This window comes from Anomaloglossus baeobatrachus, chromosome 5 (genome assembly GCF_048569485.1).
Source record: "Anomaloglossus baeobatrachus isolate aAnoBae1 chromosome 5, aAnoBae1.hap1, whole genome shotgun sequence".
In the NCBI taxonomy this organism is placed as follows: Eukaryota; Metazoa; Chordata; class Amphibia; order Anura; family Aromobatidae; genus Anomaloglossus; species Anomaloglossus baeobatrachus.
This window is the reverse complement of record NC_134357.1, coordinates 350,623,243-350,649,011: the sequence shown is the minus strand read 5'-3', so window position 1 is coordinate 350,649,011 and position 25,769 is coordinate 350,623,243. Positions and strand designations below refer to the sequence as shown.

Below are 25,769 nucleotides of genomic sequence, written 5' to 3'. Positions count from 1 at the left end.
GGAGTACTGGTAGCACGTCTACAACTGCATCCTCAGCCACCACTCTGCCTCTGAGCAGTAGACGGGGTGGCTCAGCAGGTCGCATGCCCTCTAAGCCTTGCCTAGCCTGGTCCTTTTTTGACCTTGCAAAGGATCGCCCAAATCATGTGATCTGTAAAATTTGTCGGGAATCTGTTAGTAGAGGCAAAAACCTCAGCAGTTTGACAACTTCTTCCATGAATCGTCTCATGACTAAATATCATATTTCCCAGTGGGAAGCTCACCGTGCTGCAATGCGGCCTAGCGGAGCGGACCATCTACCGCCTGCCCCTTCCAGTGCACCCGCGCGCTCTTCCTCTTCTGGGACTGTGGGGACAGCTGTCACACCTGGTTTTCCACGCACAACTTCCACCACTATAACCGCAACAGGCAGTTTGCTTGGTAGGTCATCAGTTGGTTTGGAAGGGAAAACAAGTGCGTGTGTACAGCTCTCTCAGACATCGATAGCACCAACGTTGGATGAAGGCAACATCATGTCTACGCCTGCACTTTCCTCACAAACCTGCATTTTTCCAGGGACACCCTACTCCCCACCGTCTACACACAGCAGCCAGATCTCTGTCCCTCAGATGTGGGCAAATAAAAGGCCATTTCCTGCGACTCATGACAAAGCTAAGAGGTTGACTTTATCCCTCTGTAAGCTCTTGGCTACCGAAATGCTGCCTTTCCGCCTGGTGGACACACAGGATTTTAGAGACCTTATGTCTGTCGCTGTGCCCCAGTACCAGATGCCCAGTCGCCACTACTTCTCTAAGAAAGGTGTGCCTGCGCTACAGCAGCATGTCGCACACAACATCACCGCTTCCTTGAGAAACTCTTTGTGTGAATGGGTTCATTTCACCACCGATACTTAGACCAGTAAGCATGGACAGAGACATTACATGTCGCTGACTGGGCACTGGGTAACTATGGTGATAGATGGTGAAGGGTCTGCTGCACAAGTCTTGCCGTCCCCACGACTTGTGTCAATCCTCTGTCTGTCCAAGTTCCGCCACTGCTTCTGCCTCCTCAACCTCGTCTGGGTCCTCCACCTCCGCCCCAAGCCTGCCTGGTCAGGCCACCAGCATTCTAACTGCGCAGAAGGAATCACACACCCCTCATTTATGCTGGCAGCAGAGCGCAACGGCACCAGGCGGTCTTTAGCTTGAAATGTCTTGGAACTAAGAGTCACACAGCGGCTGAGTTGTGGGCAACTCTGGAGACTGAGTTTAGTAAATGGTTGTCTCCACTCAACCTGCAGCCTGGTAAGGCCGTGTGCGACAATGCTGCAAACCTGGGTGCGGCCGTTCGCCTGGGCAAGGTGACACACGTGCCTTGTATGGCTCACGTGTTGAACCTTGTTGTCCAGCAATTTTTAACACACTATCCCGGCCTAGATGGCCTTCTGAACAGGGCACGAAAACTGTCTGCTCACTTCCGCCGTTCAACCACCGCAGCTGAGCGACTTGTATCACTCCAGAAGTCTTTCGGCCTGCCGGTTCATCGCCTGAAATGCGATGTGCCGACATGCTGGAATTCGACTCTCCACATGTTACAGCGACTGTGGCAGCACCGTCGAGCCCTGGTGCAATACGTCATGACGTATAGCCTGGGCCAACGAGATGCAGAGGTGGGGCAGATCACCCTGATGGAGTGGTCTCAGATCAAGGACCTATGCACCCTTCTGCACAGTTTCGACATGGCGACGAATATGTTTAGCGCTGACAATGCCATTATCAGCATGACAATTCCAGTCATTTACATGCTGGAGCACATGCTAAACACTATTCGGAGTCAGGGGGTGGGACAACAGGAAGGGGAGGAACTACAGGAGGATTCATATGTGCAAGACACAACAACATCACCAAGGTCCAGACATTCAGCATCACCAAGGCGGCAGGCATGGGACCATGGGGGACAGGGATCAACAAGGGCGCACGGTAGCAGGCGAAATGTTGAGGAAGGTGCAGGAGAACATGAAGAAATGGAGGACGAACTGTCCATGGACATGTAAGACTCAGCGGATGAGGGAGACCTTGGTCAAATTTCAGTTGAAAGAGGTTGGGGGGAGATGTCAGAGGAAGAAAGAACGGTTAGCACCTCTATGCCACAAACACAGCATGGACTTGGTCCGCATGGCTGCGCAAGACACATGAGCGCCTTCTTGCTGCACTACCTCCAACATGACCCTCGTATTGTCAAAATTAGAAGTGATGATGAGTACTGGCTTGCCACACTATTAGATCCCCGGTACAAGTCCAAATTTTGTGACATAATTCCAGCCATAGAAACGGACGCACGTATGCAGGAGTATCAGCAAAAGCTGTTACTCGATCTTAACTCTTTAAGTTAGCTTTTAGTGGCTTTTCCACCAAACAACCGTGGTGCAGGGAGTGAATCTCCCAGTTGTAACTTGACAAACATGGGACGGTCACGTCATCTTCAACAGTCTACCCGTACCAGCAGCACCGTATCTGGTGCTGGTAACAGCAATTTTATTGAATCTTTTCATAATTTTTTTTAGACCATCCTTTGCAAGGCCACCAGAGACAAGTCTGACACATAGTCAACGGCTGGAGAGGATGATACAGGAGTATCTCCAAATGAACATCAATGCCATGACTTTGCAAATGGAGCCTTGCTCATTTTGGGCTTCAAATCTTGAAAAATGGCCAGAGCTCTCCACTTACGCCTTGGAGATCTTGTCGTGTCCAGCTGCCAGCGTTGTCTCTGAACGTGTCTTCAGTGCTGCTGGGTGTGTGCTGACAGATAAGCGCACGCGTCTGTCCAGTGACAATGTGGACAGACTAACGTTCATCAAAATGTACAAGTCATGGATCCACAAGGAATTTACTACCCCTGTGTCACCCTGGGGAGAGTAAATGCTTGTGGATTTGGAATGTGCTTGATGCAAATCAAAATATCCTGTTTGCAACTAGGGCACAATTGCTGCCACTGATGGGGTGGGTGCCTGTGTGGCCCAATTTTTGGAAAAAAGGAAGACTCCGCTTGGAGTAACCCTTGCTTGCTGTGTTTTTTTTAAAAGGAGCCAAGATGAACAATTCATGGTTCAGCAAAGACTTTGCTACCTACCCTGGTGTCATCCTGGGGACGGTTAAGGATGGCGTATTTTAGAATGTGCTTGATGCAAATCTACCTGTGAAGTGTACAACTGGGGCACAAGTGCTGCCACTGAAGGGGTTGGTGTCTGTGTGGCCCAATTTTTGGAAAAAAAGGGAGACTCCGCTTGGAGTCACCTTGCGGTGTTTTACATGATTTTAGAAGGGCATGCCATGCCTATATCTGTGTCTCATCCTCTTTTCCTTTTAACGCTGTTTTGTTTAAGCATGAGAATTTGTTCTTGTCACTTTCCCATGAGTTTGTGTTGTGTTGTGAGTTATTTGTCACCTTTTGGACACCTTTGAGGGTGTTTTTATGTGTTTGTGATTGCCTCCCATTGTTTCCTATGTAGTTCGAGCGGTTCGCCGAACCGAACGCGAACCAGACCTCGGTTCGGCGAACCGAGCTCGAGCCGAACCGCGACCGGTTCGCTCATCTCTAATAAAGAGGACCCAGGCCACACACCTGTAATCGAGGACAGCTTGTTGTTGCCTCTAGGCAGCCTGGAACAACACATGAGTCAATACATCCGGTTGTGCCTGCACAATGACTGGCGAGTTGCCAATACTCAGACCAGTGCTGATTACTGGGTGACCACAATGATAGATCCACATTACAGAGACAATGTAGCATTGCTACTTTCTGCACTAGAGTGGGAATATAAAATGTGTGAATATAAGTGCACGCTGGTAGAGGCTCTACTTATTGCATACCCACCAGACAGTAGGGGCTTATTGGAAGAACAAGGCAGAGGAAAAGGAGGAAGTGGCCAACACAAATGTTGCACCACTGTGGAAGGTTGTCACCATGGCCGCAGTGTAGACCCAATTCACCTGCAGCACGCCCACACCATCTGATGTGGTGCGTATTAGCAGGAGGCAGCGCTTATCCAGCATGATGGGAAAAGTACAAGTCCACACGTCTATCAGTGCTTACTGATAGGTCAGCACTATTTAACAGGATTACACAGGAGTTGTACGTACCTTTGGCTGACTTGACAACTACATTAACCCCTGAAAAAAAGGAAACAAAAAAATTGACTCCCCCTCCCAAAAAAAAAATACAAAGGCAAAAAACAGATTGTCTTCTTCCGCCTCTTTGACTTACACTGCCACGATCACCCCAACCTCCACTTGGACCTTCTCCTGGTTCCGGTCAAGTACAGTTCCTGAAGCAAACTAGAAGGGTATTATCTTTGTGGAAAAACCTGTAAAGGTGACCCTCACCCAGCATTTCTAGAGTCCTGTGTAGTTATGTTTTGGAGGCTTGATCTACTGCATAACCAAGCAGATACTAGAGACTGCGGTATAAAATTGCAGATATACAATGTCTTCTACAACACAGTTTGGTTGCAACAGCTGCTTAGAATAATGAAAAACACTCGAGTACAATACTAAGATCTCCGGTCACACATCTATACCGACATTACCAGTGACATTTGCAAAAAAAAAAAAATACTAAAATTAAAAATGAGCCATTAGCCTGTAATAAGTCTTAAGTAAAGGAGGAAAACAAAAACATACCTGATAAAAGAAGAAACAGAAGAGTAAACACACAAGAATAAAGAGCCCTGATGCAAATATTGCACATGCAAGTAATAAAAATCATTTTCAGCTGACAACTTAAAAGAATCAATCATTCTGTTAATTTAATGGCTGTACAGCAATAAGATCCACAATTACAGTCACCTCCATGATGCAAGTCATTGCATTAAAAAAAAAAAAAAAATACGGTACACCTGGATCAATGTGACAAGTCGCCCCTTGTAACACACTGAGAAAAAAGTGGGTGCACAGAGGCATGGGTATACCCAGGCAGAGGTGGCCATTCTCAGAGGGGCAGGATGAGAACAGGAGTGGAGACTTGGAACCTCCTCCCCCCCCCCCCAAAGAAAAAAAAAAAAAAAAAACACACTGTCCATCAAAGACGTCACATTCCCAGACGTGATGGAAGAGAGTTGCTGTCACCTCCCACCTTGGTGGAGCACCGAGGAGGATGAAATTAAGAACAAGAGAAGCCCTCACCAGTCATACAGAATGAACCGGCCGTACGTTGCCCTAGTACACTGCACATTATGCATAAAATATTTCCGTGGGAAACAATGCAGGCTCCAACCAAAGGCGTCTTAAATCTGTTTCATGGCGTTTTCCCAGAAAGACAACACGGTCCAGTCCTGATTTCCATTGTGCAGATATCCCAGTCTCTGTCCTGAAGATGGTAGGAACATTTTTTGCCCCTTATTATGTGGTTTTCCCAAGTTCAATTTTTTTCTGAATGGCACGTGTAGAGTGGTAGATGAGTGAATCAATAAGTCCAGCAACTGTGTCATGAGAGTAAAGAAGATAAAATGTAAAGCAGGTATAGCAGCCAAAAGGTACATCGACGACTCGTTTTCAGCATCCAATTTTACATAACAAAAAAAGAACAAAACAAACAAAGCACACTGCATGGTCCAATAAAAAGCACACACTCTTAGCAAATCCACACTCCTGATGCTGCCTGAGCCAGTGATTGGTTGTAGCAGCTTTATGCCTGTCAAAAGGACCCAGGGAGACAATCCGGGATCCGAGCCACGACAGAAGAGTGGTAGGAGATTGGTAGGCAGGTGTGCTTTTTTGTGACGGTGGAAAGGCTTTTAACTGGTAAACTTAAAGGGAATCTGTCACCAGTTTCTTGCTCCCTCAACTGAGAAGGGCATAATGTAGAGACAGAGACCATGATTCAAGTTATGTGTCCCTTACTGAGCTGTTTGTGGTCATTTTGATAAAATCAATGTTTTCTCTGCTGCAGATCTAGCAGTTATACAGAGCTCATTAATATGCTGGATATCTGGCAGCACGCCAAGTCCTCTAATTATAAAATCACTGCTTAATCAGCAGTAGATTTTCAAAACTACACTAAGCAACCCAGTAAGTGACACATCGCTGGAATCAGGGTGTCTGCCTCTACATTATGCTGCTCTCAGATTAGGTGGTAAAATCCTGGTGACAGACTCCCTTTAAATTAATGATATATAAACAGAACACCCTTAACACTTACCTGTGAACACTCCTCCTATAATGGCACACACACCAGTTAGAAAGTGGGTAAATGATCTAGAAAAAAACCAGATCATTGCATATGTGTGAGTACCAGAATGTACAAGTCACATCGCAAGATAACAGAGCAGAGGAGGAATCTCACCTGTGCTTTTCTGTCAGTTTTACCATCATAGGAGAAAGCTCATATAGGACAAACACCCCTGGTAAACCCTGATCACCAATCAAACCGTTTGCAATCTTTTCATGCCTGGTCACTGAAAACTGATTGGTGCGTAATACCTAGAGAAACAAAATAGTATCATCAGTAAATAAGTTATACATTGTGGCAAGAACAGGATTGCAAAGGATGCCGAAAAATTGGTTGCTTCTATTCAAACAGCTGAACATTACCAGTCTTATGTAAGATACAGATACGCCAGTGTATGCACAAATCCAAGGCCTGTAGGTATTCTTTAGTTTAGAGCATCCAGCATGGAATATTATATCTTTTTTTTTTATTGAGCGCTTCATTTTTCTAATGCAGTGAATCAAAACGCCAGCATTGAAATGGTTTTAAATTGACAAAACTCCAGACTTGAAATGTAATTTGATCAGGCCTCATGGAAGATAGCGAGTGGGCCAAAATATTTGGTCCAGTTGCCTTTTTAAGGCACTGTAATGAGCAAGTAACCTTTACTAATGCACACCGTGACAGGACATTCTTTGTAGGTGGAGTTAGCGCACTTAATGCTTTGACCTCAGCGTCTCCTACGTGATGTACATGCACAGCAGAGTGAGTCTCCTATGTGACGTACATGCACAGCAGAGTGAGTCTCCTATGTGACGTACATGCACAGCAGAGTGAGTCTCCTATGTGACGTACATGCACAGCAGAGTCTCAGCGTCTCCTACGTGTCGTACATTCACAGCAGAGTGAGTGTCCTATGTGACGTACATGCACAGCAGAGTCTCAGCATCTCCTGCGTGACATACATGCACAGCAGAGTGAGTGTCCTATGTGACGTACATGCACAGCAGAGTCTCAGCATCTCCTGCGTGACGTACATTCACAGCAGAGTAAGTCTCCTATGTGACATACATGCACAACAGAGTCTCAGCATCTCCTGCGTGACGTACATGCACAGCAGTCTCAGCATCTCCTGCGTGACGTACATGCACAGCAGAGTATCAGCGTCTCCTGCGTAATGTACATGCACACCAGAGTCTCAACGTCTCCCATGTGATATATATGTTGCAGTCTGTGTCTCGTGTGTGATGTGTATTTAGCAGTCTCAGAATCTCCTGTGTGATGTATGCTGCAGACCTCCCACTATGCGAGTTCTATAATCATTACATGAGCACTGATGAATTTCCCACTTTGTGGAAACATGCAGTGTATTTTGTATCTGTCTGTGGCACAGCTTACTGCTGTCATCATTCTTTTGAAAACATTGTAGAGTCGACTGTGCTCCAGACCGATGCAAAAAAAGAAAAACAGCAGATGCGAGTAGCAACATCCTTAACTTACAATTATGTCATACTAGCTGTAGTACCCGGGTGTTGCCCGGGATAGCAACTGTCTTTCTGTCTCTCTCCCAGTCTCAGTCTATGTGTGTGTCTCTGTCTGTACTTGTATCAGTCTATGTGTGTGTCTCTGTCTGTACTTGTATCAGTCTATGTGTGTGTCTCTCTCTGTACTCGTATCAGTCTAGTGTGTGTGTGACTCTCTGCCCAGGGCTGACTCTCTGCCCAGGGCTGACTCTCTGCCCAGGGCTGACTCTCTGCCCAGGGCTGACTCTCTGCCCAGGGCTGACTCTCTGCCCAGGGCTGACTCTCTGCCATCTGTCTGTCTGTCTCCATCTCTCCACCGACATCATAACATCACGCATAAGCTTCAACTAACAGTTTATTTTGTTCCTATAGCAACCACTGACAGTTGCTATTAATAACCTATAGCTCCCACCTCCATTCAGTTTAATAGCGGCAGGATTATAGAGACTAACTGTAAAGCACGGGGTTAAATTTTTCTGTCACAACATAGTCTACGACGCTCTCTGGGTCACATGAGGCGTCTGTGCAAAATTTCGTGATTGTAAATGCGACGGTGCGGATTCCTTTAACAGACATACATACATACACTGAGCTTTATATATTACATGTTGTGTCCCCGACTTTAATGTGGGCTCGCACGCTGAGCCCACATATTTACAAGCAGATGATGGTTGAATTATTTAGCCATCACCTGCCTCTAAGTTACCCAAGGCTGTTAACCTGTTAGATACTGCTGTCAATCTTTGACATCAGCATGTTGCATTATTCTACCCGCTTATCGGCATAGAATACCATCTCCAATAAAATGATGTTGGTGGTATATGTGCAGTCACCTTAAAGTCACTGCTATGAGTTCTCAATTTACACACATGCCAATTGAGAACTCGAAAAAATAAAGAAAAACAAAAATACCACAGAACGGATTTCCTCACCACAGGTATCAATTTAATCAGTATTACAGTGCCAGTATGGCCATGACTTTACTTAAGAGACTATGTCAAAGTTTGACTATTCAAACCAAAAACATGGCGGGGCTAATCATTCAGTAAAATACACCTTTCCCCACCTCTCCCACCCTCCACCATCTCTTCTTTAATTGACAGCTCTGGCTTCACAGAGCAAGAGGAGTGAGTAGATCCATGGGAAACCAGTAGGTGGAAAGGTGTATTTAAATTATTTGCCCAACCAAACCCACAATTTTTGGTCTGAATGCAAACAAAGAACTAAACCCACGAGTCACAATTCACAGATACTTTGCAGCCTGCTTTTCTTACCTCTCCATCTACTTTCACGTATACTGTAGGAACAATTTTCACAAAGTACTGGAACATCATAGATGCTATAACAGAGATAAAATAGATATAGATTCAGCAATTCTATTAATTTCTAGAAATTTCTTACAAAGACAAATTAGTAAATCCTGAAAGCTTTAGGCTCTGTGCGCACTAGGCCGTTTTGCCCGCGGATTTACCCGCGGATTTGCTGCAGAAATTTCTTGAGAAATGTCTGCAATCTTTGTGCAGACATTTCCCAGCAAATCCTATGAGAAAAAAAAATAGCTGTGCGCACTGTGCGGATTTTTCTCAAGAAATTTCCTTGAGAAAATTTTCTCGAGAAACTTTCTTGAGAAAATGAGCATGTCAATTCTTTTCCACAGGTACCTGCGGTATACCCCCGGAATTTCACTCCATTCACTGTAATGTAATCGCAAAATTCCGGGGGTATACCGCAGGTAGCAAATGATGTGCGGTATACCCCCGGTATAGCCGCGATTTACCTGCGGTAATGCTCATCGCTGCCTGCGGTTTTGCAGGAAGCGATGTCATTATGCCAGGAAGAGGAAGCGGAGCAGAGTAAACACAGACGTCACACTCCCTGGACGCCGCACAGAAGAACTTCCGTGCAACCTCCAGGTGCCCGTGCAGTCTGTGTCCAGCTCCGGCCTCGCGGCTGCCTGCACTGCAGGGTGTCAGTGTCTGCCCGCAGTGTCAGCAGCTTGTCACGCTGCAGTGCAGGCAGACACTGACACAGGCAGACACTGACACTGCACTGCAGGGTGTCAGTGTCTGCCCGCAGTGTCAGCAGCCTGTCACGCGGCAGCGCAGGCAGACACTGACACCCTGCAGTGCTGGGAGCCGCGGGGATGACGATCGCTGCTGTCAGGAAGTGAGATCATTACCTGCTGTGACGATCTCCTGCCTCCTGACGTCAGCGCTGTCACTGCTGTCTATGCCCGTCTCGCGAGCGGCCCGAGACTGTCACTAGCGGTGACGTCACGGGCTCTCGCGATACTTCTGACAACGCGGCGGGCATAGAAGTAAGTGACAGCGCTGACGTCAGCAGTACAGGAGATGATCACAGAAGGTAATGATCTCATCTATGCTCCTGATGGCAGCGCTCGGCATCCCCTGCAGTGACCTGGGCTGACCTATTGATGTTAGCTCAGGTCACTGCATTGCTCTCCCAGCCAATGGGGAACATTCTGTTCTTCATTGACTGGGACAGCGACTATGGTATGGATCGCCGTGCCCCCCCCTCCTTATTGGATTACGCCGGACGTGGAATTGATTGTTCTTTTCAATAAATTGGTTAAAGAGGGAATGTTTTGGGGAGTGTTTTTTCAAATAAAACTTTTTTTGTTGTCTATTTTTTATTTCTTACTGACTGGGTTGGTGATGTCTGGTATCTGATAGACGCCTGACCTCACCAACCCCAGGGCTTGATGCCAGGTGACATTACACATCTGGCATCAACCCCATATATGACCTCGTTTGCCATCGCACCAGGGCGCGGGATGAGCTGGGGCGAAGCGCCAGGATTGGCACGTCTAATGGATGCGCCACTTCTGGGGCGGCTGCGGCCTGCTATTTTTAGGCTGGGGAGTGTCCAATAACAGTGGACCTCCCTAGTCTGAGAATACCAGACCACAGCTGTCCGCTTTACCTTGGCTGGTGATCCAATTTGGGGGGACCCCACGTTTTTTGTTTTAAATTATTTATTTAATGTAAAATAACAGCGTGGGGTGCCCTCTATTTTGGATTACCAGCCAAGGTGAAACTGCCAGCTGTAGTTTGCAGGCTGCAGCCGTCTGCTTTACCCTAGCTGGCTACAAAAGATGGGGAGACCTCACGTCGTTTTTTTTTAATTATTTATTTATTTTATGGCTAAATACAAGGCTAAGCACCCTTTAGGCTATGTGCGCACGTTGCGTAAATACATGCAGTTACGCTGCGCTTTGTAGCGCGGCGTAACTGCATGCGTCCTGCTTCCCCTGCACAGTCTATGGAGATTGTGCAGGGGCCGTGCGCACGTGGCGTTTTAGAGCGCAGCGCTTCGGCTTCTGCCGAAGCGCTGCGTTCTAAGAAGTGACATGTCACTTCTTCCGTGCGCTTTGCCGGCAGCTCCTGCTCTGTCTATGGCAGGAGCTGCAGGCAGAGCGCATGGAATCGGCTTTTTTTTTTTTTCACTACGGACATTTCTGCAGCGATTTAAAGCGCACATGTGCTCTTCAGATCGCTGCAGAAATTTCTGCAGTGACTGTACGCAACGTGCGCACATAGCCTTAGTGCCACATGAAAGTCACTAAAGGGTGCCAGCTTAGAAAATGCAGGGAGGTGGGACATTCTATAGGTCTTTCTCATCTATCTATCTATGGTCCGTTTCACACGTCAGTGAAAAACACTGACGTTTTTTCACTGGCGTGTAAAACATGCACATGTCCCTGCATGTGCCGTGAATTACGGCACACGTGGGTTGTCTAAGTGCAATCCGGGCTCCATTCTCCGTGGCCCGTGATTGCACTTAGAAATCAACTCACCTGTGCGCGCTCCCGCTCTCCATGGTGCTGATCGCTCCCGCGGTGCAGCATCTGGCCAGCGCTGACCCCCGCAGCAGCTGCTTCCGGGTCGGCTGTGTCGTGCATCATGAATATGCGCGACAGTAATGAGCCGGCTCAGAAGCAGCAGGCTGCACGGGCTGCAGAGAGCGCCGCTGAAGCCGGGTGAGTAAAAATGTTTTTTATTTTAAAAGCACGTTTTTTTCTGGCACGTGTTTCACGGACCACGACATCAGTGATGCCAGAAAAAAAATGGACATGTCTCCGTGCGGCAATCACGCACACGCGAGTACGCCGCACGGAGACACGTGCATTGAAAAATCACTGACGTGTGAGCAGACCCATTCATTATAATGGGTCTGCGTATGTCAGGGATTCTCGTACGTTTAAAAAAAAAAGCACAAACGTACCAGAATCACTGACGTGTGAAACAGGCCGAAGTATCTATTCATCTATCCATCTTTCACTCTATCCATTATCTATCGATTATCTATATTATTTATTGCAAAACCGCAGGGAGCAACCTGCGGTAAATCCGCGGTAAATCCACGGCAAATCCGCATGCGTTTTTCCCGCAGGTGCGGAAATCTTCAACTCCCAGAAGTTTCTCAAGAAATTTTCTTGAGAAAAATCACTTTTCTAGTGCGCACAGAGCCTTAATCCAATTGTGAAGATATGTTCATATATACAGAGATTGTGTAAAACTCCTTGCCTTGGGTAGTATATCAATATTCACAGAGCCTTACTAAACTTACATAGAGTAGCTGCTCATATACTGTGAGTTGAGTGTACATAGTCTTGTAAGTTCACAGTATATGAGCAGCTACTCTATGTAACATGCATTGAATAATCTTTAGTGCCACCATGGTATGTAATGCATTGAGTGATGTGGCTGAAGGAGAAGCCATAGTGGTAATGTCAGGGAGCCGCATTCTCATTACATACCAATGAACCTGGAGAAAACAAGACTCACTCACATTGTAAGGCAGAAACACTTGTCCCATCAAGAGGGTTAACTAGACCTGGATAGTCTCTTCCAAAAGAGAGATGTTTAATATGATGTGTCATATTAATCTGTGGGGAAAATAAACACACTTATAAATGCATCAAGTTAACATGTAATACAGACAGTTCCATCAGCGATTACAGTGTCAGAATGTTTAGGATCAAGCCCAATTCATAAAAGGAAGCATTGCCAAAAAACCCCTGAAAATTGACTTCTTCTATTCCTCATCTGCAAATACAGTGGAACCTTGGTTTACGAGAACAATCCGTTCTAGGAGTGTGCTTGTAAACCAAAGTTACTCGTCTAGCAAAGCAAAGAAGGGAATTTTGTTTACTTACCGTAAATTCCTTTTCTTCTAGCTCTAATTGGGAGACCCAGACAATTGAGTGTATAGGCTATGCCTCCGGAGGCCGCACAAAGTATTACACTCAAAAGTGTTAAGCCCCTCCCCTTCTGCCTATACACCCCCCGTGCTCCCACGGGCTCCTCAGTTTTGGTGCAAAAGCAAGAAGGAGGAAAAAGAATTATAAACTGGTTAAAAGTAACTTCAATCCGAAGGAATATCGGAGAACTGAAACCATTCAACATGAACAACATGTGTACACAAAAAAACAGGGGCGGGCGCTGGGTCTCCCAATTAGAGCTAGAAGAAAAGGAATTTACGGTAAGTAAACAAAATTCCCTTCTTCTTTGTCGCTCTATTGGGAGACCCAGACAATTGGGACGTCCAAAAGCAGTCCCTGGGTGGGTAAAATAATACCTCATAATAGAGCCGTAAAACGGCCTCTTCCTACAGGTGGGCAACCGCCGCCTGAAGGACTCCTCTACCTAGGCTGGCATCCGCCGAAGCATAGGTATGCACCTGATAGTGCTTCGTGAAAGTGTGCAGGCTCGACCAGGTAGCCGCCTGACACACCTGCTGAGCCGTAGCCTGGTGCCTCAAAGCCCAGGACGCGCCCACGGCTCTGGTAGAATGGGCCTTCAGCCCTGAGGGAACCGGAAGCCCAGCAGAACGGTAGGCTTCGATAATTGGCTCCTTGATCCACCGAGCCAGGGTTGATTTGGAAGCCTGTGACCCTTTACGCTGGCCAGCGACAAGGACAAAGAGTGCATCCGAGCGGCGCAGGGGCGCCGTACGAGAAATGTAGAGTCTGAGTGCTCTCACCCAATCTAACAAGTGCCAATCCTTTTCACATTGGTGAACTGGATGAGGATAAAAGAAGGGAATTTTGTTACTTACCGTAAATTCCTTTTCTTCTAGCTCCTATTGGGAGACCCAGACGATTGGGTGTATAGCACTGCCTCCGGAGGCCACACAAAGCAATTACACTAAAAAGTGTAAGGCCCCTCCCCTTCTGGCTATACACCCCCAGTGGGATCACTGGCTCACCAGTTTTAGTGCAAAAGCAAGAAGGAGGAAAGCCAATAACTGGTTTAAACAAATTCACTCCGAAGTAACGTCGGAGAACTGAAAACCGTTCAACATGAACAACATGTGTACCCAAAAAACAACCAAAAATCCCGAAGGACAACAGGGCGGGTGCTGGGTCTCCCAATAGGAGCTAGAAGAAAAGGAATTTACGGTAAGTAACAAAATTCCCTTCTTCTTCGGCGCTCCATTGGGAGACCCAGACGATTGGGACGTCCAAAAGCTGTCCCTGGGTGGGTAAAGAATACCTCATGTTAGAGCTGCAAGACAGCCCTCCCCTATAGGGAGGCAACTGCCGCCTGCAGGACTCTTCTACCTAGGCTGGCGTCCGCCGAAGCATAGGTATGCACCTGATAATGTTTGGTGAAAGTGTGCAGACTCGACCTGATGGAACCGGAAGCCCAGCAGAACGGTAGGCTTCAAGAATTGGTTCTTTGATCCATCGAGCCAGGGTGGCCTTAGAAGCCTGCAACCCTTTGCGCTTACCAGCGACAAGGACAAAGAGTGCATCCGAACGGCGCAAGGGCGCCGTGCGGGGAATGTAGATTCTGAGTGCTCTCACCAGATCCAACAAATGTAAATCCTTCTCATACCGATGAACTGCATGAGGACAAAACGAAGGCAAAGAGATATCCTGATTAAGATGAAAAGAGGATACCACCTTCGGGAGAAACTCCTGAATGGGGCGCAGCACTACCTTGTCCTGGTGGAAGACCAGGAAGGGAGCCTTGGATGATAGCGCTGCCAGCTCAGACACTCTCCGAAGAGATGTGATCGCTACCAGAAAAGCCACTTTCTGTGATAGTCTAGAAAGTGAAACCTCCCTCAGAGGCTCGAAGGGCGGCTTCTGAAGGGCAACTAGTACCCTGTTCAGATCCCATGGATCTAACGGCCGCTTGTACGGGGGTACGATATGGCAAACCCCCTGTAGGAACGTGCGCACCTTAGGAAGGCGTGCCAAACGCCTCTGAAAAAAGACGGATAGCGCCGAGACCTGACCTTTAAGGGAGCCGAGCGACAAACCTTTTTCTAACCCAGATTGCAGGAAAGAAAGAAAGGTAGGCAATGCAAATGGCCAGGGGGACACTCCCTGAGCAGAGCACCAGGATAAGAATATCCTCCACGTTCTGTGGTAGATCTTAGCGGACGTGGGCTTCCTAGCCTGTCTCATGGTGGCAACGACCCCTTGGGATAATCCTGAAGACGCTAGGATCCAGGACTCAATGGCCACACAGTCAGGTTCAGGGCCGCAGAATTCCGATGGAAAAACGGCCCTTGGGACAGTAAGTCTGGTCGGTCTGGTAGTGCCCACGGTTGGCCGACCGTGAGCTGCCACAGATCCGGATACCACGCCCTCCTCGGCCAGTCTGGGGCGACGAGTATGACGCGGCTGCAATCGGATCTGATCTTGCGTAGCACTCTGGGCAAGAGTGCCAGAGGTGGAAACACATAAGGGAGCCGGAACTGCGACCAATCTTGCACTAGGGCGTCTGCCGCCAGCGCTCTTTGATCGCGAGACCGTGCCATGAAGGTCGGGACCTTGTTGTTGTTCCGGGACGCCATGAGGTCGACGTCCGGCCTTCCCCATCGGCGACAGATTTCCTGAAACACGTCTGGGTGAAGGGACCATTCCCCTGCGTCCATGCCCTGGCGACTGAGGAAGTCTGCTTCCCAGTTTTCTACGCCGGGGATGTGAACTGCGGATATGGTGGAGGCCGTGGCTTCCACCCACATCAGAATCCGCCGGACTTCCTGGAAGGCTTGCCGACTGCGTGTCCCCCCTTGGTGGTTGATGTATGCCACCGCTGTGGAGTTGTCCGACTGAATTCGGATCTGCCTTCCTTCCAGCCACTGCTGGAAGGCTAGTAGGGCAAGATATACTGCTCTGATTTCCAGAACATTGATCTGAAGGGTGGACTCCTGCTGAGTCCACGTACCCTGAGCCCTGTGGTGGAGAAAAACTGCTCCCCACCCTGACAGACTCGCGTCTGTCGTGACCACCGCCCAAGACGGTGGTAGGAAGGATCTTCCCTGTGATAATGAGGTGGGAAGAAGCCACCACTGCAGAGAGTCCTTGGCCGTCTGGGAAAGGGAGACTTTCCTGTCCAGGGATTTTGACTTCCCGTCCCATTGGCGGAGAATGTCCCATTGAAGTGGGCGCAGATGAAACTGCGCAAACGGAACCGCCTCCATTGCCGCCACCATCTTCCCGAGGAAGTGCATGAGGCGTCTTAAGGAGTGCGACTGACTTTGAAGGAGAGCCTGCACCCCAGTCTGTAGAGACCGCTGCTTGTCCAGCGGAAGCTTCACTATCGCTGAGAGAGTATGAAACTCCATGCCAAGATATGTTAGTGATTGGGTCGGTGACAGATTTGACTTTGAGAAGTTGATGATCCACCCGAACGTCTGGAGAGTCTCCAGTGCAACAGTCAAGCTGAGTTGGCATGCCTCTTGAGAGGGTGCCTTGACCAGTAGATCGTCCAAGTAAGGGATCACAGAGTGTCCCTGAGAGTGCAAGACTGCTACCACTGCCGCCATGATCTTGGTGAACACCCATGGGGCTGTCGCCAGACCAAATGGCAGAGCTACGAACTGAAGATGGTCGTCTCCTATCACGAAGCGTAGAAAGCGTTGGTGCTCTGTAGCAATCGGCACGTGGAGATAAGCATCCTTGATGTCTATTGATGCTAGGAAATCTCCTTGAGACATTGAGGCAATGACTGAGCGGAGGGATTCCATCCGGAACCGCCTGGCGTTCACATGCTTGTTGAGCAGTTTTAGGTCCAGAACAGGACGGAATGAGCCGTCCTTTTTTGGCACCACAAAGAGATTGGAGTAAAAACCTTGACCTCGTTCCTGAAGAGGAACAGGGACCACCACTCCTTCTGCTCTTAGAGAATTCACCGCCTGCAGAAGGGCATCTGCTCGGTCGGGATGTGGGGAAGTTCTGAAGAACCGAGGCGGAGGACGAGAACTGAACTCTATCCTGTACCCGTGAGACAAAATGTCTGTTACCCACCGGTCTTTGACCTGTGGCAGCCAAATGTCGCAAAAGCGGGAGAGCCTGCCACCGACCGAGGATGCGGAGGGAGGCGGCCGAAAGTCATGAGGCAGCCGCCTTGGAAGCGGTACCTCCGGTTGCTTTCTTGGGGCGTGAGTGAGCCCGCCAGGAATCAGAGCTCCTTTGCTCTTTCTGAGTCCCTTTGGACGAGGAGAATTGGGGCTTGCCCGAGCCTCGAAAGGACCGAAACTTTGACTGCCACTTCCTCTGTGGAGGTTTGCTTGATCTGGGCTGGGGTAAGGAGGAGTCCTTACCTTTGGACTGTTTAATGATTTCCGCCAATTGCTCACCAAACAGTCTGTCTCCAGATAATGGCAAGCTGGTTAAACATTTTTTAGAAGCAGAATCTGCTTTCCATTCCTTTAACCACAAGGCTCTGCGCAAAACTACAGAGTTGGCGGATGCCATTGAGGTACGGCTCGTAGAGTCCAGTACCGCATTGATAGCGTAGGTCGCAAACGCAGACATTTGCGTAGTTAGGGACGCCACTTGCGGCACTGCTGGACGTATGAGAGAGTCCACCTGTGCCAGACCAGCTGAAATAGCTTGGAGCGCCCACACGGCCGCGAATGCTGGAGCAAACGACGCGCCAATAGCTTCATAGACAGATTTCAACCAAAGGTCCATCTGTCTGTCATTGGCATCTTTAAGTGAAGCCCCATCCTCCACTGCAACTATGGATCTAGCTGCAAGCCTGGATATTGGAGGGTCCACTTTTGGACACTGGGTCCAGCGTTTGACCACGTCAGGGGGAAAAGGATAACGTGTATCCTTAAGGCGTTTAGAAAAACGCTTGTCCGGATAAGTATTGTGTTTCTGGATGGATTCTCTGAAGTCAGAGTGGTCCAGAAAAGTACTCAATTTACGCTTGGGATACAGGAAATGGAATTTCTCCTGCTGTGCAGCTGCCTCCTCTGCAGAAGGGGCTGGGGGAGAAATATCCAACAGCCTATTGATGGCCGCTATAAGGTCATTTACCATGGCGTCACCATCTGGCGTATCCAAATTGAGTGCGGCGTCAGGACAAGACTCCTGATCACCCACCTCTGAGCCATCATATAGAGACCCTTCTCGCTCAGACCCTGATCCGCGTGATGACGTGGAGGGTCTCTCCCAGCGAGCTCGCTTAGGCGGACTGGGACTGTCATCGGAGTCAGAGCCCTCAGCCTGTGATGCCTGGGACCCCCTTGAATTACGGATTAATTCCAGCTGAGGGGGGCCGGGGAACATAGACACAGCGGTGTCCATGGTCTGAACAACTGGCCTGGACTGCAAGGTCTCCAGGATTTTTGTCATAGTCACAGACATTTTATCAGCAAAGACTGCAAATTCTGTCCCCGTCACCGGGGTAGGGTTCACAGGCGTCTCTGCCTGGGCTACCACCACAATAGGCTCTGGCTGACGAAGTGCCACTGGGACTGAACATTGCACACAATGAGAGTCGTTGGAGCCTGCTGGTAGATTAGCCCCACATGCTGTACAAGCAGTGTATACAGCCCGTGCCTTGGCACCCTTGCGTTTAGCGGATGACATGCTGTTGTCTCCTCAAAGCAATATAGGGTGTACAGCCAAGAAGCGACCTTACAGTGCAGTACACAAATATAACACTGTGGCACTAGTGGGGCCGCACGTATGTGCTGCTTACCGCCCGCTTAGCGCGGGTGTGTGGTCGCCAGAAACCCCTAGCCTGGGTCCCTCAGAGCCTGCGTCCGTTCTCCAGCCAGACTGCATGTGTATAATGGCTGCCGGCGTCCTGGGGAGCTGCAAGCCTGGGGGCGGGCCTAGGGCGTGCACAGAGAAAAAAGCGCGAAGCCTGTGTCCTACTGTGCTCAGTGAGAGGGCTGGAGCATGTAAATCGTGCTCCAGCCCTCGGCGCTGCCGATTGAACAACGTCTCTCCCCTACCCTGACTGACAGGGTGGGGGGCGTTAACGAAGCGGAGCTAGGCCGCAGAAAACCGGGGACTAAAGTTAGAAGCGCCGCCGCCGTAAAAGCGCGGTCGGCGCGTCCCCGGCGCACTACAAGTCGCAGCTGCGCCGCCGCTCCAGGGGCGGTCGGCGCGGCGATCCACACACAAAGTCCCCCAGTAATCTGCGGGGACTATAAGCCCAGCGCACAGCGCTACAGTCCCCGGCGCACTAGCACACCCAGCAAGCCTGGGGTGTGCGTGGCCTGCCATACGGGGACACAGCGTACCTGAAAGTTGCAGGGCCTTGTCCCTGAACGGCACTCCCGCTCCACATCCAGCAGGTTCAATGGGTCTGTGGATGGAGCCCGGCCTCAGGGCTTGGTGGCCGGTAAGATCCCACTTCCTCAGAGCCCCTCAGGGGGATGGGGAAGGAAAACAGCATGTGGGCTCCAGCCTCCGTACCCGCAATGGGTACCTCAACCTTACAAACAACAAGTGGGGTAAGAAGGGAGCATGCTGGGGGCCCCATATGGGCCCTCTTTTCTTCCATCCGATATAGTCAGCAGCTACTGCTGACTAAACAGTGGAGCTATGCGTGGATGTCTGACCTCCTTCGCACAAAGCAGAAAACTGGTGAGCCAGTGATCCCACTGGGGGTGTATAGCCAGAAGGGGAGGGGCCTTACACTTTTTAGTGTAATTGCTTTGTGTGGCCTCCGGAGGCAGTGCTATACACCCAATCGTCTGGGTCTCCCAATGGAGCGCCGAAGAAAAGAAGGTAAGGAGATATCCTGATTAAGATGAAAGGAGGATACCACCTTAGGGAGAAAATCCGGAACCGGACGTAGAACCACCTTGTCCTGGTGAAACACCAGGAAAGGGGCTTTGCACGACAATGCTGCTAGCTCAGACACTCTCCGAAGAGAAGTGACTGCTACTAGAAAAACCACTTTCTGCGAAAGTCGTGAGAGGGAAATATCTCTCATTGGCTCGAATGGTGGTTTCTGAAGAACCATCAGAACCCTGTTGAGATCCCAGGGTTCTAACGGCCGCTTGTAAGGAGGAACGATGTGACAAACCCCCTGCAGGAACGTGCGTACCTGTGGAAGCCTGGCTAGGCGCTTCTGGAAAAACACAGAGAGCGCTGAGACTTGTCCCTTAAGGGAGCCGAGCGACAAACCCTTTTCCAGTCCAGATTGAAGGAAGGACAGAAAAGTGGTCAAGTCAAAAGGCCAGGGAGAAAAACCCTGAGCAGAGCACCACGACAGGAAAATTTTCCACGTCCTGTGGTAGATCTTGGCGGACGTTGGTTTCCTAGCCTGTCTCATAGTGGCAATGACGTCTTGAGATAACCCTGAAGACGCTAGGGTCCAGGACTCAATAGCCACACAGTCAGGTTGAGGGCCGCAGAATTCAGATGGAAAAAAACGGCCCTCGAGATAGCAAGTCTGTTCGGTCTGGTAGTGTCCACGGTTGGCCGACCGTGAGATGCCACAGATCCGGGTACCACGACCTCCTTGGCCAGCCTGGAGCGACGAGGATGGCGCGGCGGCAGTCGGTCCTGATCTTGCGTAACACTCTGGGCAACAGTGCCAGCGGAGGAAACACATAAGGGAGCTGAAACTGCGACCATCCTGAACTAAGGCGTCTGCCGCCAGAGCTCTGGGATCTTGAGACCGTGCCATGAACACTGGTACCTTGTTGTTGTGCCGGGACGACATGAGGTCGACGTCCGGCACCCCCCAGCAGCAACGGATCTCCTGAAACACGTCCGTGTGAAGGGACCATTCCCCTGCGTCCATGCCCTGGCAACTGAGATAATCTGCTTCCCAGTTTTCCACGCCTGGGATGTGAACTGCGGATATGGTGGATGCCGTGGCTTCCACCCACATCAAAATCCGCCGGACTTCCTGGAAGGCTTGCCGGCTGTGTGTGCCGCCTTGGTGGTTGATGTATGCCACCGCTGTGGAATTGTCCGACTGAATTCGGATCTGCTTGCCCTCCAGCCACTGCTGGAACGCTTTCTGGGCAAGATACACTGCCCGTATTTCCAGAACGTTGATCTGAAGCGAGGACTCTTGCTGGGTCCACGTACCCTGAGCCCTGTGGTGGGGAAAAAACCGCTCCCCACCCTGACAGACTCGCGTCCGTCGTGACTACTTCCCAGGATGGGGGTAGGAAGGATTTCCCCTTCGATAACGAAGTGGGAAGAAGCCACCACCGAAGGGAAGCTTTGGTCGCCTGAGAGAGGGAGACGGTCCTGTCGAGGGACGACGGCTTCCTGTCCCATTTGCGTAGGATGTCCCATTGAAGGGGACGCAGGTGAAACTGCGCGAAAGGGACTGCCTCCATTGCTGCCACCATCTTCCCCAGGAAGTGCATGAGGCGCCTCAAGGGGTGTGACTGGCCTTGAAGGAGAGATTGTACCCCTTTCTGTAGTGCCTACTGCTTGAACAGCGTAAGCTTCACTATCGCTGAGAGGGTATGAAACTCCATGCCAAGATATGTCAGCGATTGGGCCGGTGTCATATTTGACTTTGGAAAATTGATCATCCACCCGACACCCTGGAGAGTCTCCAGGGAAGCGTCGAGGATGCGTTGGCATGCCTCTTGAGAGGGTGCCTTGATCAGCATCCAAGTACGGGATCACCGAGTGACCCTGCGAGTGTAGGAGCGCTACTACAGTAGCCATAACCTTGGTAAAAACCCGTGGGGCTGTTGCCAGGCCGAACGGCAGTGCCACGAATTGCAGGTGTTCGTTTCCTATGGCGAAGCGCAAGAAGCGCTGGGCTCTGGAGCAATCGGTACATGGAGATAAGCATCTTTGATATCGATCGATGCAAGGAAATCTCCTTGGGACATTGAGGCGATGACGAAGCGGAGGGATTCCATCCTGAACCGTCTGGTTTTACATGTTTGTTGAGCAGTTTCAGGTCCAGGACCGGGCGGAAAGACCCGTCCTCCTTTGGGACCACAAACAAGATGGAGTAAAAACCGTGGCTCAGTTGCTGAAGAGGAACCGGGATCACCACTCCTTCTGCCTTCAGAGTGCACAGCGCCTGCAGAAGAGCCTCGGCTCGCTAGGGAGGCGGGAATGACCTGAAGAATCGAGTCGGGGGACGAGAGGTGAACTCAATCTTGTAACCGTGAGACAGAATGTCTCTCACCCAGCGGTCTTTTATTTGTGGCAGCCAGGTGTCGCAAAAGCGGGAGAGCCTGCCACCGACCGAGGATGCTACTAGAGGAGGTCGAAGTCATGAGGAAGCCGCTTTGTTAGCGGCGCCTCCGGTGGCCTTTTAAGGACGTGACTTAGACCGCCATGCCTGAGAGTTCCTTTGTTCTTTCTGAGACCTTTTGGACGAGGAGAATTGGGACCTGCCCCGCCCTGAAAGGACCGAAACCTCGACTGCCCTCTCCTCTGTTGGGGTATGTCCTGTTTGGACTGGGGTAAGGATGTATCCTTTCCCTTGGATTGTGTGATGATTTCATCCAGACGCTCGCCAAACAGCCTGTCGCCAGAAATTGGCAAACTGGTTAAGCGCTTTTTTGGAAGCAGAATCTGCCTTCCATTCCCGTAGCCACAAGGCCCTGCGGAGTACCACCGAATTGGCGGCCGCGACCGCCGTACGGCTCGCAGAGTCCAGGACAGCAATAATAGCGTAAGACGCAATTGCCGAGGTCTGGGTGGTAATGGGTGCCACTTGTGGCGCGGCCATGCATGTGGCTGCTTCAATTTGCGCTTGACCTGCTGAGATAGCTTGTAGCGCCCATACGGCTGCGAATGCTGGGGCAAAAGAAGCTCCGATAGCTTCATAGATGGATTTCAACCAGAGCTCCATCTGCCTGTCAGTGGCATCCTTGAGCGAGGCCCCCTCTTCCACTGCAAGTATGGATCTAGCCGCCAGTCTGGAGATTGGAGGATCCACTTTGGGACACTGAGTCCAACCTTTAACCACGTCAGGGGGAAAAAGATAACGTGTATCCTTAAGGCGCTTAGAAAACCGCTTATCTGGACAAGCATGATGAATCTCGACTGCCTCTCTGAAATCAGAGTGGTCCAGAAACATACTCGGTGTAAGAGAAGCTGACTCCGCCGCCGGAGGAGCTGAGGGAGAAATATCCAGCATTTGATCGATGGACGCAATAAGAACGTTCACTATGGCGTCCCCGTCTGGAGTATTAAGATTGAGAGCGCCCTCAGGATCAGAATCCTGATCCGCTGTCTCCGCATCATCAACCAGAGATTCCCCCCGCTGAGACCCTGAACAATATGATGTCGAGGGAAATTCTAAGCGAGCCCGCTTAGTCGGTCTGGGGCTGGGGTCTAAGTCAGAACCCTCAGTCTGGGATGTATGAGATACCCCGGGAGGACATTGTTGGTCCAACTGAGGGGGGCCAGGGAACAATGATTCAACAGAGTCCCTTTGCTGAGATACCGGCCTGGACTGCAAGGCTTCTAGTATCTTAGTCAGTCTCAGAGAGTTTTGCAAACTCCGTCCCCATCACTAGGACAGTGTCAACAGGTGGCTCCCCCTGGGCCCCTCTTAGCAGAGGCCCTGGCTGAAGAAGTGTCACAGGGCCGAACATTGCACACAATGAGGGGCAATGGAACCTGCCGGCAGCTGGGTCGTACAAGCGACGCAGGCAGCATAATAAGCCTGTGCTTTGGCACCCCTGCCTTTTGTGGGCGCCATGCTATTGTTTTCCCTGAGTAACACACTAGGGTATATAGCCAGAATGAACTGTGCTCATACAGTGTAAAATATATACTATAAACAAATAATGTATCAATACACTACAGCACCATGAGGCTAGCACCACAGGTGCTGCTTACCATCCGCCTAAAGCGGTTATGAGGCCACCAGAGACCGTGTCTGGGTCTCCCAGGGTTAATCCCTCTCTGCAGCGTCGGAGGAGCTGACAGGAATGGCTGCGGCGTCCTGACGAGAGGAGGGAGCCGTGGGCGTGGCCGAGGTGCTCACACTGTGCACAGTGAGGGGGGTGGAGTATGGAAATCATACTCCAGCCCTCAGTGCTGCTCGTTCCGTGCAGCGTCCCGCCCTTCCCCTGCCTGTCAGGGCTGAGGGCGGGAGAAAGGGAAACTAGGCCGCAAGCAAGCCGGGGACTCGAGTATACGCATGGCCGCCGTAAAAGCGCGGCCGACGCCGAAGTCCCCGGCGAACTACAAGTCCCAGCCGCGCCGCAGTTTCCCATGGCAGCGGCGGTTAGCACGGTAGCCCCTACATATAAACACACTCAGCGACGCTGAGTGTGTAATGGCACAGTTTAACCCGGTCAGCGCCGCGGTCCCCGGTGCACTAGTACACCCAGCAAAGCTGAGGTGTTGCCGTGCGCGGTCCCCACAGGGATACAGAGTACCTTCACGTAGCAGGGCCATGTCCCTGAACTGTACCCGGCTCCTATCCAGCAGGCTCCACAGGAGTTGTGGATGAAGCACGGTCTCAGTGCCTGGAGACCGATAGGATCCCACTTCACCCAGAGCGCTGAGGGGGATGGGGAAGGAAAGCAGCATGTGGGCTCCAGCCTCTGTACCCGCAATGGATACCTCAACCTTAACAACACCGCCGACAAGAGTGGGGTGAGAAGGGAGCATGCTGGGGGCCCTATATGGGCCCACTTTTCTTCCAACCGACATAGTCAGCAGCTGCTGCTGACTAATCTGTGGAGCTGTGCGTGCGTGTCTGACCTCCTTCGCACAAAGCAAAAAACTGAGGAGCCCGTGGGAGCACGGGGGGTGTATAGGCAGAAGGGGAGGGGCTTAACACTTTTGAGTGTAATACTTTGTGCGGCCTCCGGAGGCATAGCCTATACACCCAATTGTCTGGGTCTCCCAATAGAGCGACAAAGAAATTTCCCATAGGAAATCATTGCAATGCAGACAATTTGTTCCACAACTTGTTCAGTGTCCCATCCTGGTCCCCTATTGTGCCATTCCACACATGCACAAACACACGCGCATACACATATTACGCTCACCTTACCTTCCGTTCCTTCGCCGGCCTCCAGGTTCTTGTAGTTCGCCGGTACAGGATGTGTATTGGGTAACCATCGTGACCGATGCTGGAACGTTCGCTGCCAGAGCGCTGACGTCAAAGGCAGGAGACGCTTGCCTCTGATTGGTCAACGTGCTGCCTTTGAGTAGCGGCTGACAGCGGAAGTTCCTCCATTGTCGCGATGGTTACCTGATACACATCCTGCAGCGGCGAACTACAAGAACTGGGAGGCCAGCGATGGAACGGAAGGTAAGGTGAGCATAATGTGTGTGTGTGTGTGAGTGTTTGTCTGTGTTTTGTGCGTGTTTGTGCGGACTGCAAGAGCGGGTCAGAGCACAGTGAAAGTACGGAACCGGAAGTGTGTGCGGTGAGTATTTGCTCGTACGGCAATGCTTGCTTGTAAACGGAGTTACAAATTTACAGCAGGCTTTACTCGTTAAGCGAAATACTCGCAAATGGAATTACTCATTAACCGAGGTTCCACTGTACATGTTATTTGTTGGCGGATCCCACTAGTAGTACGAAAGAGCATTCATTATGAGATGGATTATATTTTTACTGTTCCATTACATATAAGCTTTTTAAATATGTGATGAATCTCAGGCAATGTGATGTAACACTGCATTTACTTGATTAATCCCAGAATACGTCTCCATTTACCATTTCTACAGTGATGCCACTGCAGCCATTCACTGTCCTCAGCAGTAGATGTGAGCATCACCGCTGATGCCGGCGGCTGCAGTCATCCAAGTGCATACACAGCAGGAATTTGGACAAACTGACAGGGACCACTGGCTCTTTAGCAGCA

General features: G+C 50.3%; 1 protein-coding gene across 2 annotated transcripts in view; it reads right to left on the bottom strand.

Annotated features, from left to right (window-relative positions):
• Positions 1–4,764: 4,764 nt before the first annotated feature.
• The window catches only part of ERGIC3 (ERGIC and golgi 3), an 80,301-nt gene continuing 59,296 nt past the window's right edge, over positions 4,765–25,769 (bottom strand). For both annotated transcript variants that reach the window (XM_075347575.1, XM_075347576.1), the window contains 5 exons: positions 12,522–12,618; positions 8,984–9,048; positions 6,322–6,458; positions 6,178–6,233; positions 4,765–5,458 (listed from right to left, as the gene is read on the bottom strand). In XM_075347575.1, coding sequence (XP_075203690.1) covers positions 5,379–5,458; positions 6,178–6,233; positions 6,322–6,458; positions 8,984–9,048; positions 12,522–12,618 — 435 coding nt within the window. In that variant the 3' untranslated portion in view covers positions 4,765–5,378. The remainder of the gene's footprint in view (positions 5,459–6,177; positions 6,234–6,321; positions 6,459–8,983; positions 9,049–12,521; positions 12,619–25,769) is intronic.